Consider the following 13,513-nt stretch of genomic DNA (forward strand, 5'->3'; position numbering starts at 1 on the left):
GGTGGTGGAAGCATCATGCTTTGGGGATGTTTTTGAGGGACAGGGACTGGGAGACTAGTCAGGATTGAGGCAAAGATAAACGGAGCAAAGTACAGAGAGATCCTTGATGAAAACCTACTGCAGAGTGCTCAGGACCTCAGACTGGGGCGAAGGTTCACCTTCCAACAGGACAACGACCCTAAGCTCACAGCCAAGACAACGCAGGAGTGGCTTCGGGACAAGTCTCTGAATGTCCTTGAGTGGCTCAGCCAGAGCCCGGACTTGAACCCAATCGAACATCTCTGGAGAGACCTGAAAATAGCTGTGCAGCGACGCTCCCCATCCAACCTGACAGAGCTTGAGAGGATCTTCTGAGGATATTGGGAGAAACTTCCCAAATACAGGTGTGCCAAGGCTCGTAGCGTCATACCCAAAAAAACTCAAGACTGTAATTGCTGCCAAAGGTGCTTCAACAAAGTACTGATTAAAGGGTCTGAATACTAATGTATATGTCATTTTTCATATTTTATTTTTAATAAATTAGCAAAAAAATATATTTGTCATTATGGGGTATTGTGTTTAGATTGATGAAGGAAAATAATTGAATCCATTTTAGAATAAGGTTGTAACGTAACAAAATGTGGAACAAGTCAAGGGGTCTAAGTAGGGTAATTCCCAAATTGCACCCTATTCCCTATAGTGCGCTATACTTTTGACAAGAGAGAATAGGGTGCCATTTGAGATTGAACTATATTTAGAGGGCTGAGGGAGGGGATAAGGTTAGCATTTGGGAAATAACCATACAGTTGTTGGGAAAGACTATTAAATGCCTAGGCTTTCAACCTTTCCATATGTATATTTAATTTTTCAAACATTGATGATGTATTTGAGTACTCAGGAATGCTCAACCTTTTACAAACGATATTGGACACTTGAACAAGCCTGAAGACGGTGACGCGCACCTGTAGCCTAGATTAATGCACAGTGATGACTTCGTTATAACTGAATGATATTCGATAGGTAGCAGACATCGTTTATGATCGACATCCAATCGACGGTGAGTGTTTTATTCTTCAATAGGCCTAATTATCGTTTCGGTTTGTTAATGCTGGAGGCGTCGTGCCGCTTCGGAGACAGCTCACTTGGCTAAAGTCAATCGTCTTGAGGAAACGTGCCTTCACTTGTTGTCACTATAAAAACAGACCTTCATCGCTGTTCTCTCTCAACTGTTCACACAAGAAGCAGCTACCTGACTGTCTCAGTATGTTCTAGAACAGTCTTCAAGGATGTTCAAGATGAGACGGTGGACTTTACTTGTCGTGATTGCTCTTTGTGCGTCTCCGCTTCTTTTGGCTGGTAAGTAAAGGAATAGTAAAGTTTATTTTTTCTCATCCTTGTGCGGGCTTGGATTGAGATGATACTCGCAAACTTTAGCGCGAGTCTGTCCAAGTACGGATGCAGGCATTGAGGATGATTTGATTATCGCGTAGAGTATGTTGCTTTGACATGTTTGTTGGCTATCGTGCATCTCTCCCATCTAAAAAAAACGCTTTAATGTCTGTACAATAGATCATTTTAAAATGTCAATGTAATATTGGATATTGTTTTGGCTAATCAGGCTGGTATCGTAATCTGTGAAGATTAATTTAAATTGGAACAGTGAATTTTGTGTTAGATACAAATACATTTATCCCCCCAAAATATATTCTCTCTCTCTCTATCCCCCCCAGGTCCTTCCAGCTCTTCAGGTCCAGTCTCAGAGACCCAGAACCGCTGTGCTGGCCGGGCCTGTAACCCTCCCATGGGGAACCTCGCCTTGGGCCGAGGACTACTCACCCAGTCAGTGTGTGGAGTCAACTCCACTGAGCCCTACTGCTCCTACCAGCAGATGTTTAGCTCTACCCCTTCCTTCCACAGAGACACTTCCTGTCCAGGAGCACCCAAATGCAGCAAGTGCAACGCAGCTCTCCCCCACCAGGCTCACCTAGCCTCTGCCATGACCGATTCCTCATTCCGATACCCAGATACCTGGTGGCAGTCTGCCGAGGGGGTGGAGACAGAAACACTCCAACTAAACCTGGAGACAGAGTTCTACTTGACGCATCTGATCCTGGTGTTCCGCTCCCCCCGGCCCGCCGCCATGTTGCTGGAGCGTTCTCAGGACCACGGGAGGACCTGGAAGACCCTCAGGTACCATCGAGGACCACTTTGGAAATGACTGTTTTAATTGATGTATTAACCTCTGCGGTCAAATACACATCGTATTGATGGATGTAATTGTTTTATACCCAGGTACTTTGCGAGGGACTGTGAGGACACCTTCGGCCTGGCAGAGGAGGCTCGTGTGAAGGAGAAAGGAGAGAGCGGGGCGGCCTGCACCTCCAAATACTCAGGAGCGTTCCCATGTACCCGAGGAGAGGTTAGAGTTGTGTATGGTGGGGTCTCTGATTGCACTTACCTATCCTCTTCATGCCTGCTGACACATAAAGGCAGAGACCTATACCACTTCTGACTGTCTAACGCCTGTTTTCAAGCTTAGCTTAAGTTCCTTGTGGCTACTAAGATTGTTGAGAGCCCAGACACACAGCCTTTGGACACAGGTGAAGGCAACATCCAGCTGGACGTTGTGGTTGCAGGGAAGATGGAGGACAGGACACAGGTGAAGGCAACATCCAGCTGGACGTTGTGGTTGAGGGAAGATGGAGGACAGGACACAGGTGAAGGCAACATCCAGCTGGACGTTGTGGTTGCAGGGAAGATGGAGGACAGGACACAGGTGAAGGCAACATCCAGCTGGACGTTGTGGTTGAGGGAAGATGGAGGAGAGGACACAGGTGAAGGCAACATCCAGCTGGACGTTGTGGTTGCAGGGAAGATGGAGGACAGGACACAGGTGAAGGCAACGTCCAGCTGGACGTTGTGGTTGCAGGGAAGATGGAGGACAGGACACAGGTGAAGGCAACGTCCAGCTGGACGTTGTGGTTGCAGGGAAGATGGAGGACAGGACACAGGTGAAGGCAACATCCAGCTGGACGTTGTGGTTGCAGGGAAGATGGAGGACAGGACACAGGTGAAGGCAACGTCCAGCTGGACGTTGTGGTTGCAGGGAAGATGGAGGACAGGACACAGGTGAAGGCAACATCCAGCTGGACGTTGTGGTTGCAGGGAAGATGGAGGACAGGACACAGGTGAAGGCAACATCCAGCTGGACGTTGTGGTTGCAGGGAAGATGGAGGACAGGACACAGGTGAAGGCAACGTCCAGCTGGACGTTGTGGTTGCAGGGAAGATGGAGGACAGGACACAGGTGAAGGCAACATCCAGCTGGACGTTGTGGTTGCAGGGAAGATGGAGGACAGGACACAGGTGAAGGAAACATCCAGCTGGACGTTGTGGTTGCAGGGAAGATGGAGGACAGGACACAGGTGAAGGCAACGTCCAGCTGGACGTTGTGGTTGCAGGGAAGATGGAGGACAGGACACAGGTGAAGGCAACGTCCAGCTGGACGTTGTGGTTGCAGGGAAGATGGAGGACAGGACACAGGTGAAGGCAACATCCAGCTGGACGTTGTGGTTGCAGGGAAGATGGAGGACAGGACACAGGTGAAGGCAACATCCAGCTGGACGTTGTGGTTGCAGGGAAGATGGAGGACAGGACACAGGTGAAGGCAACATCCAGCTGGACGTTGTGGTTGCAGGGAAGATGGAGGACAGGACACAGGAGGTTGAATAGAACAGAGCTGTGACAGATTTCAAAGTGACCCGTTCGAAACAACCTGTTAACAATCTCAATGCTTCACAGCGGTAATTCATAACATCTCTGCCCTCTAATTGTTTGCTGTGGTGCTCAAACACATCATTGCTTGTGTGTGTGTGGGTGTGTGTGTGTGGGTGTGGGACAAGCGTTGAACAAACAGACTAAGCTGTGTGTTTAAAGTAAACAGATCTAAACGGAGGTTTTTCAGATCGCATTTCTCAGCTCCACAAAGCCCATGACGACATCCATGCATCAATAGAATATCAATGTTCACCTTATTCCTCTGATGAGGCGCCCTGAGGTCTTTTTTTTTTTAGACGTGCCGTATCATCGGACAGAGGAAAGTTTGAGCCAGAGAGCAACAGGCCTTGTTGGTTTATTCATGAGCATCGTGATTTTCATTCCTCATCAGTCCTAGGGACTCGCAGCAAAATAATCTGCTTTTTAATTTTCACTACTTCAATGTATCTGCATGTCCAGCTGTTATATTTTTCCTCACAATTAAGTTTTTTACCATTTTATTTTCAGGGCAGCCAGGGATACAAGTAGAACACAAAACAAACATGTTGACATAAACAGTTGTATTGATGAGTTTTATTAACACATGTCAATAATTGAATAAGGTTTGCCAAGAAAAACCTAATAAGAAATGTATTTATGAGAACGCTGTAAGTACAGGAGTGGTTTGCTCAGTGTTAATGAATACACAACTAGTCAGTGACAACTGTTTGGAGTTTGTGACAGCAACTATGTCACCTTATTATAGTATTATAGACACTATGTCCTGGGATTTACTATGATCGTCTATGTAGAAGAACCCCTTACAGTATTATAGACACTATAACAGAGGGGAGAAAGAAAGGTAGAGAGAGAGGTGGTAGAGAGAGAGGTGGTAGAGAGAGAGAGAGAGAGGTGGTAGAGAGAGGTGGTAGAGAGAGAGAGAGGTGGTAGAGAGAGAGAGAGAGAGGTGGTAGAGAGAGAGAGAGGTGGTAGAGAGAGAGAGAGGTGGTAGAGAGAGAGAGAGGTGGTAGAGAGAGAGAGGTGGTAGAGAGAGAGAGGTGGTAGTAGAGAGAGAGAGAGAGAGAGGTAGTAGAGAGAGAGAGAGAGAGGTGGTAGATAGAGAGAGAGGTGGTAGAGAGAGGTGGTAGAGAGAGAGAGAGAGAGAGGTGGTAGAGAGAGAGAGAGGTGGTAGAGAGAGAGAGAGAGGTAGTAGAGAGAGAGAGAGAGAGGTAGTAGAGAGAGAGAGAGAGAGAGGTGGTAGAGAGAGAGAGGTGGTAGAGAGAGAGAGAGAGAGAGGTGGTAGAGAGAGAGAGAGAGGTAGTAGAGAGAGAGAGAGAGAGGTAGTAGAGAGAGAGAGAGAGAGGTGGTAGAGAGAGAGAGAGAGAGAGGTGGTAGAGAGAGGTGGTAGAGAGAGAGAGAGAGAGAGAGAGGTGGTAGAGAGAGAGAGAGGTGGTAGAGAGAGAGAGGTAGTAGAGAGAGAGAGAGAGAGAGGTGGTAGAGAGAGAGAGGTGGTAGAGAGAGAGAGAGAGAGAGAGGTGGTAGAGAGAGAGAGAGAGAGAGAGAGAGAGAGAGGTGGTAGAGAGAGAGAGAGAGAGAGAGAGAGAGAGGTGGTAGAGCGAGAGAGAGAGAGAGAGGTGGTAGAGAGAGAGAGAGAGAGAGAGGTGGTAGAGAGAGGTGGTAGAGAGAGAGAGAGAGAGAGAGGTGGTAGAGAGAGAGAGAGAGAGGTGGTAGAGAGAGAGAGAGAGAGGTGGTAGAGAGAGGTGGTAGAGAGAGAGAGAGAGAGAGAGAGAGAGGTGGTAGAGAGAGAGAGAGAGAGAGAGGTGGTAGAGAGAGAGAGAGAGAGAGAGGTGGTAGAGAGAGAGAGAGAGAGGTGGTAGAGAGAGAGAGAGAGGTGGTAGAGAGAGGTGGTAGAGAGAGAGAGAGAGAGAGAGGTGGTAGAGAGAGAGAGAGAGAGAGAGAGAGGTGGTAGAGAGAGGTGGTAGAGAGAGAGAGAGAGAGAGAGAGAGGTGGTAGAGAGAGGTGGTAGAGAGAGAGAGAGAGAGAGAGGTGGTAGAGAGAGAGAGAGAGAGAGAGGTGGTAGAGAGAGGTGGTAGAGAGAGAGAGAGAGGTGGTAGAGAGAGAGAGAGAGGTGGTAGAGAGAGAGAGAGAGAGAGAGGTGGTAGAGAGAGAGAGAGAGAGAGAGGTGGTAGAGAGAGAGAGAGAGAGAGAGGTGGTAGAGAGAGAGAGAGAGAGAGAGGTGGTAGAGAGAGAGAGAGAGAGGTGGTAGAGAGAGAGAGAGAGAGAGAGAGGTGGTAGAGAGAGGTGGTAGAGAGAGAGGTGGTAGAGAGAGGTGGTAGAGAGAGAGAGAGAGAGAGAGGTGGTAGAGAGAGAGAGAGAGAGAGGTGGTAGAGAGAGAGAGAGAGAGAGGTGGTAGAGAGAGAGAGAGAGAGGTGGTAGAGAGAGAGAGAGAGGTGGTAGAGAGAGAGAGAGAGAGAGAGGTGGTAGAGAGAGAGAGAGAGAGAGAGAGGTGGTAGAGAGAGAGAGAGAGAGAGGTGGTAGAGAGAGAGAGAGAGATGGTAGAGAGAGAGAGAGAGGTGGTAGAGAGAGAGAGAGAGGTAGTAGAGAGAGAGAGAGAGAGAGGTGGTAGAGAGAGAGAGGTGGTAGAGAGAGAGAGAGAGAGGTGGTAGAGAGAGAGAGAGAGAGGTGGTAGAGAGAGAGAGAGAGAGAGAGAGAGAGAGGTGGTAGAGCGAGAGAGAGAGAGAGAGGTGGTAGAGAGAGAGAGAGAGAGAGAGGTGGTAGAGAGAGGTGGTAGAGAGAGAGAGAGAGAGAGGTGGTAGAGAGAGAGAGAGAGAGAGGTGGTAGAGAGAGAGAGAGAGAGGTGGTAGAGAGAGGTGGTAGAGAGAGAGAGAGAGAGAGAGGTGGTAGAGAGAGAGAGAGAGAGAGAGAGAGAGAGAGGTGGTAGAGAGAGGTGGTAGAGAGAGAGAGAGAGAGAGAGGTGGTAGAGAGAGGTGGTAGAGAGAGAGAGAGAGGTGGTAGAGAGAGAGAGAGAGAGAGAGGTGGTAGAGAGAGAGAGAGAGAGGTGGTAGAGAGAGGTGGTAGAGAGAGAGAGAGAGGTGGTAGAGAGAGAGAGAGAGAGAGAGAGAGGTGGTAGAGAGAGAGAGAGAGAGAGAGGTGGTAGAGAGAGAGAGAGAGAGAGAGGTGGTAGAGAGAGAGAGAGAGAGAGGTGGTAGAGAGAGAGAGAGAGAGGTGGTAGAGAGAGAGAGAGAGAGAGAGAGGTGGTAGAGAGAGGTGGTAGAGAGAGAGGTGGTAGAGAGAGGTGGTAGAGAGAGGTGGTAGAGAGAGAGAGAGAGAGGTGGTAGAGAGAGAGAGAGAGAGAGGTGGTAGAGAGAGAGAGAGAGAGAGGTGGTAGAGAGAGAGAGAGAGAGAGGTGGTAGAGAGAGAGAGAGAGGTGGTAGAGAGAGAGAGAGAGAGAGAGGTGGTAGAGAGAGAGAGAGAGGTGGTAGAGAGAGAGAGAGAGAGAGAGAGAGGTGGTAGAGAGAGAGAGAGAGAGAGGTGGTAGAGAGAGAGAGAGAGATGGTAGAGAGAGAGAGAGAGGTGGTAGAGAGAGAGAGAGAGGTAGTAGAGAGAGAGAGAGAGAGAGGTGGTAGAGAGAGAGAGAGGTGGTAGAGAGAGAGAGAGAGAGGTGGTAGAGAGAGAGAGAGAGAGAGAGAGGTGGTAGAGAGAGAGAGAGAGAGAGAGAGAGAGAGGTGGTAGAGCGAGAGAGAGAGAGAGAGGTGGTAGAGAGAGAGAGAGAGAGAGAGGTGGTAGAGAGAGGTGGTAGAGAGAGAGAGAGAGAGAGAGGTGGTAGAGAGAGAGAGAGAGAGGTGGTAGAGAGAGGTGGTAGAGAGAGAGAGAGAGAGAGAGAGAGAGAGAGGTGGTAGAGAGAGAGAGAGAGAGAGAGAGAGAGAGGTGGTAGAGAGAGAGAGAGAGGTGGTAGAGAGAGAGAGAGAGAGAGAGGTGGTAGAGAGAGAGAGAGAGAGAGAGAGGTGGTAGAGAGAGAGAGAGAGAGAGAGGTGGTAGAGAGAGAGAGAGAGAGAGAGGTGGTAGAGAGAGGTGGTAGAGAGAGAGAGAGAGAGAGAGAGAGGTGGTAGAGAGAGAGAGAGAGAGAGAGGTGGTAGAGAGAGAGAGAGAGAGAGAGGTGGTAGAGAGAGGTGGTAGAGAGAGAGAGAGAGGTGGTAGAGAGAGAGAGAGAGAGGTGGTAGAGAGAGAGAGAGAGAGAGAGGTGGTAGAGAGAGAGAGAGAGAGGTGGTAGAGAGAGATGGTAGAGAGAGAGAGAGAGGTGGTAGAGAGAGAGAGAGAGAGAGAGAGGTGGTAGAGAGAGAGAGAGAGAGAGAGAGAGGTGGTAGAGAGAGAGAGAGAGAGAGAGGTGGTAGAGAGAGAGAGAGAGAGAGAGGTGGTAGAGAGAGAGAGAGAGAGAGAGAGGTGGTAGAGAGAGGTGGTAGAGAGAGAGGTGGTAGAGAGAGGTGGTAGAGAGAGAGAGAGAGAGAGGTGGTAGAGAGAGAGAGAGAGAGAGAGGTGGTAGAGAGAGAGAGAGAGAGAGAGGTGGTAGAGAGAGAGAGAGAGAGAGGTGGTAGAGAGAGAGAGAGAGGTGGTAGAGAGAGAGAGAGAGAGGTGGTAGAGAGAGAGAGAGAGGTGGTAGAGAGAGAGAGAGAGAGAGAGGTGGTAGAGAGAGAGAGAGAGAGAGAGAGGTGGTAGAGAGAGAGAGAGAGAGATGGTAGAGAGAGAGAGAGAGAGAGAGGTGGTAGAGAGAGAGAGAGACAGAGGAATGTATTTTGTAGTGTTCCAATAGGGCTCTGGACCAAGTTAGGATGGGAGACGTTTAAATGTCATGAAATTGAAAATGGTTTATCTGAACTCATCATAATTGTAGTGCATCTGCTGTGTGTTGGGCTGTGTCAGGTTATGCTGTGTGTTGGGCTGTGTCAGGTCATGCTGTGTGTTGGGCTGTGTCAGTTCATGCTGTGTGTTGGGCTGTGTCAGGTCATGCTGTGTGTTGGGCTGTGTGTTGGGCTGTGTCAGGTCATGCTGTGTGTTGGGCTGTGTCAGGTCATGCTGTGTGTTGGGCTGTGTCAGGTCATGCTGTGTGTTGGGCTGTGTCAGGTCATGCTGTGTGTTGGGCTGTGTCAGGTCATGCTGTGTGTTGGGCTGTGTGTTGGGCTGTGTCAGGTCATGCTGTGTGTCAGGCTGTGTCAGGTCATGCTGTGTGTTGGGCTGTGTCAGTTCATGCTGTGTGTTGGGCTGTGTCAGGTCATGCTGTGTGTTGGGCTGTGTGTTGGGCTGTGTCAGGTCATGCTGTGTGTTGGGCTGTGTCAGGTCATGCTGTGTGTTGGGCTGTGTGTTGGGCTGTGTCAGGTCATGCTGTGTGTCAGGCTGTGTCAGGTCATGCTGTGTGTTGGGCTGTGTCAGGTCATGCTGTGTGTTGGGCTGTGTCAGGTTATGCTGTGTGTTGGGCTGTGTGTTGGGCTGTGTCAGGTCATGCTGTGTGTCAGGCTGTGTCAGGTCATGCTGTGTGTTGGGCTGTGTCAGGTCATGCTGTGTGTCGGGCTGTGTGTTGGGCTGTGTCAGGTCATGCTGTGTGTCGGGCTGTGTCAGGTCATGCTGTGTGTTGGGCTGTGTGTTGGGCTGTGTCAGGTCATGCTGTGTGTCGGGCTGTGTCAGGTCATGCTGTGTGTTGGGCTGTGTGTTGGGCTGTGTCAGGTCATGCTGTGTGTCGGGCTGTGTCAGGTCATGCTGTGTGTTGGGCTGTGTCAGGTCATGCTGTGTGTCGGGCTGTGTGTTGGGCTGTGTCAGGTCATGCTGTGTGTCGGGCTGTGTCAGGTCATGCTGTGTGTTGGGCTGTGTGTTGGGCTGTGTCAGGTCATGCTGTGTGTCGGGCTGTGTCAGGTCATGCTGTGTGTCGGGCTGTGTCAGGTCATGCTGTGTGTTGGGCTGTGTCAGGTCATGCTGTGTGTTGGGCTGTGTCAGGTCATGCTGTTGGGCTGTGTGTTGGGCTGTGTCAGGTCATGCTGTGTGTCGGGCTGTGTCAGGTCATGCTGTGTGTCGGGCTGTGTCAGGTCATGCTGTGTGTTGGGCTGTGTCAGGTCATGCTGTGTGTTGGGCTGTGTCAGGTCATGCTGTGTGTTGGGCTGTGTCAGGTCATGCTGTTGGGCTGTGTGTTGGGCTGTGTCAGGTCATGCTGTGTGTTGGGCTGTGTCAGGTCATGCTGTGTGTTGGGCTGTGTCAGGTCATGCTATGTGTTGGGCTGTGTCAGGTTATGCTGTGTCAGGTTATGCTGTGTCAGGTCATGCTGTGTGTTGGGCTGTGTCAGGTCATGCTGTGTGTTGGGCTGTGTGTTGGGCTGTGTCAGGTCATGCTGTGTGTTGGGCTGTGTGTTGGGCTGTGTCAGGTCATGCTGTGTGTTGGGCTGTGTGTTGGGCTGTGTGTTGGGCTGTGTCAGGTTATGCTGTGTCAGGTCATGCTGTGTGTTGGGCTGTGTCAGGTTATGCTGTGTGTTGGGCTGTGTGTTGGGCTGTGTCAGTTCATGCTGTGTGTTGGGCTGTGTCAGGTCATGCTCTGTGTTGGGCTGTGTCAGGTTATGCTGTGTGTTGGGCTGTGTGTTGGGCTGTGTCAGTTCGGGCTGTGTGTTGGGCTGTGTCAGTTCATGCTGTGTTTTGGGCTGTGTCAGGTCATGCTCTGTGTTGGGCTGTGTCAGGTCATGCTGTGTGTTGGGCTGTGTCAGGTCATGCTGTGTGTTGGGCTGTGTGTTGGGCTGTGTCAGTTCATGCTGTGTGTTGGGCTGTGTCAGGTCATGCTGTGTGTTGGGCTGTGTCAGGTTATGCTGTGTCAGGTCATGCTGTGTGTTGGGCTGTGTCAGGTCATGCTGTGTGTTGGGCTGTGTGTTGGGCTGTGTCAGTTCATGCTGTGTGTTGGGCTGTGGACATTCCTGCAGTCAGCATGCCAGTTGTACGCTCCCTCAAAATTTGAGACATCTGTGGCATTGTGTTGTGTGACAAAACTGCACATTTTAGGGTGTCCTTTTATTGTCCCCAGCACAAGGTGCACCTCTGTAATGACCATGGTGTTTAATCAGCTTCTTGATATGCCATACCTGTCAGGTGGCTGGATTGTTTTGCAAAGGAGAAATGCTCACTAACAGGGATTAGAGAGAGAGAGAGAGAGAGCGAGACCGTCCCTGTCCTAGATTTCACACGTGGACTTTATTTAATTAACAAATTATGTGACTTCTGAAGGTAATTGGTTTCACCAGATCTTACTTAAGGGTTTCATAGCAAACTTTGTTTTTACATTTTCCATTTCACTTCACCAAGATGGACTATTTTGTGTATGTCCATGACATGAAATCCAAACAAATATCAATTTAAATTACAGGCTGTAATGCAACACAATAGGAAAAACGTCAAGCGGGATGAATACTTTTGCCAGGCACTGTACCACCACAGAATGATGCTGGCACTAGGACCGCACTCAACCAAATATATAAGGCCATAAGCAAACAAGAAAATGCTCACCCAGAAGCAGCGCTCCTAGTGGCCGGGGACTTTAATGCAGGCAAACTTAAATCAGTTTTACCTCATTTCTATCAGCATGTTAAATGTGCAACCAGAGGGAAGAAAACTATAGACCACATTCACTCCACACACAGAGATGCATACAAAGCTCTCCTCTGCCCTCCATTTGGCAAATCTGACCATAATTCTATCCTCCTGATTCCTGCTTACAAGCAATTAAAGCAGGAAGTACCAGTGACTCGCTCAATACGGAAGTGGTCAGATGAAGCGGATGCTAAGCTACAGGACCGTTTTGCTAGCACAGACTGGAAAATGTTCCGGGATTCATCCAATGGCGTTGAGGAATATACCACCTCAGTCATCAGCTTCATCAATAAATGCATCGATGACATCGTCCCCACAGTGACCGTACGTACATACCCCAAACAGGAGCCATTGATTACAGGCAACATCCACATCAAGCTAAAGACTAGAGTTGTTGCTTTCAAGGAGCGGGACACTAATCAGGACTCCTATAAGCAATCCCGCTATGCCCTCAGACGAAAAATCAAATAAGCAAAGCGTCAATACAGGATTAAGACTGCACCGGGTCTGACGCTTGTTGGATGTGGCATTGCTTGAAAACTATTACGGACTACAAAGGGCAACCCAGACGCCAGCTGCCCAGTGACACGAGCCTACCAGACGAGCTAAATGCCTTTTATGCTTGCTTCGAGGCAAGCAACACTGAAGCATGCATGAGAGCACCAGCTGTTCTGGATGACTGTGTGATAACGCTCCCGGTAGTCGATGTGAGCAAGACCTTTAAACAGGTCAACATACACAAAGCTGCGGGACCAGATGGATTACCAGGACATGTACTCAAAGCATGTGCAAATCAGCTGGCAAGTGTCTTCACTGACATTTTCAAGCTCTCCCTGACTGAGTCTGTAATACCTACATGTGTCAAGCAGACCACCATAGTCCCTGTGCCCAAGGAAGCGAAGGTAACCTGTAGCACTTACGTCGGTAGCCATGAAGTACTTTGAAAGGCTGGTCATGGCTCACATCAACAGCATTCTCCCAGATACCCTAGACCCACTCCAATTTGCCTACTGCCCCAACAGATCCACAGATGACACAATCTCAATCGCACTCCACACTGCCCTTTCCCACCTGGACAAAAGCAACACCTATGTGAGAATGCTGTTCACTGACTACAGCTCAGCGTTCAAAACCATAGTGCCCACGAAGCTCATCACTAAGCCAAGGACCCTGGGACTCAACACCTCCCTCTGCAACTGGATCCTGGACTTCCTGATGGACCGCCCCCAGGTGGTAAGAGTAGGCAACAAAACTTCTGCCACGCTGATCCTCAACACTGGGGCCCCTCAGGGGTGTGTACTTACTCCCTCTCTTGTACTCCCTGTTCACCCACTACTGCATGGCCAAACACGACTCTACAACTCTACTTTTAAAAATCCACCTTTCCAGAAACAAGTCTCTCACCATTGCCGCTTGTGATAGACCCCCTTCAGCCCCCGGCTGTTAATTGATTGCCCCCCATCTATCTTCAGAGTTCGTACTGTTAGGTGTCCTAAACTGGGACATGCTTATGTAACAGTATAACTTCAAATCATCCCCTCGCCCATACCCGGGCGTGAACCACATCAACAACAGTCACCCTCGAAGCATCGTTACCCATCGCTCCACAAAAGCCGCGGCCCCGGTCAACAGCACTGGACACCCCCCACAGCAACGCGCCCAAGCCTTCCCCATTTCTCCTTCTCCCAAATCCAGTCAGCTGATGATCTGAAAAAGCTGCAAAAAATGGACCCCTACAAATCAGCTGGGCTAGACAATCTGGACACTTTCTTTTCAAAAATTATCTGCCGAAATTGTTGCCATCCCTATTACTAGCCTGTTCAACCTCTCTTTCATGTCGTCTGAGATCCCCAAAGATTGGAAAGCAGCTGCGGTCATCCCCCTCTTCAAAGTGGGGGACACTCTTGGCCCAAACTGCTACAGACCTATATCTATCCTACCCTGCCTTTTCTAAGGTCTTCGAAAGCCAAGTCAACAAACAGATTACCGACCATTTCGAATCTCACCATACCTTCTTTGCTATGCAATCTGGTTTCAGAGCTGGTCATGGGTGCACCTCAGCCACGCTCAAGGTCCCTAACCGCCATCGAGAAGAAACATTACTGTGCAGCCGTATTCATTGATCTGGCCAAGGCTTTCGACTCTGTCAATCACCACATCCTCATCGGC

At 49.7% G+C, this 13,513-nt stretch overlaps 1 protein-coding gene across 1 annotated transcript in view; it reads left to right on the forward strand.

Moving 5' to 3' along the window:
- Nucleotides 1-706: 706 nt before the first annotated feature.
- The window catches only part of LOC110502411 (netrin-4), a 33,943-nt gene continuing 21,136 nt past the window's right edge, over nt 707-13,513 (forward strand). Inside the window, exons 1-3 of the mRNA XM_036959892.1 lie at nt 707-1,335; nt 1,710-2,169; nt 2,272-2,398. Of these exons, the coding sequence (XP_036815787.1) occupies nt 1,266-1,335; nt 1,710-2,169; nt 2,272-2,398 (657 nt within the window). The 5' untranslated portion in view covers nt 707-1,265. The remainder of the gene's footprint in view (nt 1,336-1,709; nt 2,170-2,271; nt 2,399-13,513) is intronic.

This window comes from Oncorhynchus mykiss, chromosome 2 (assembly GCF_013265735.2).
Source record: "Oncorhynchus mykiss isolate Arlee chromosome 2, USDA_OmykA_1.1, whole genome shotgun sequence".
NCBI lineage: Eukaryota > Metazoa > Chordata > Actinopteri > Salmoniformes > Salmonidae > Oncorhynchus > Oncorhynchus mykiss.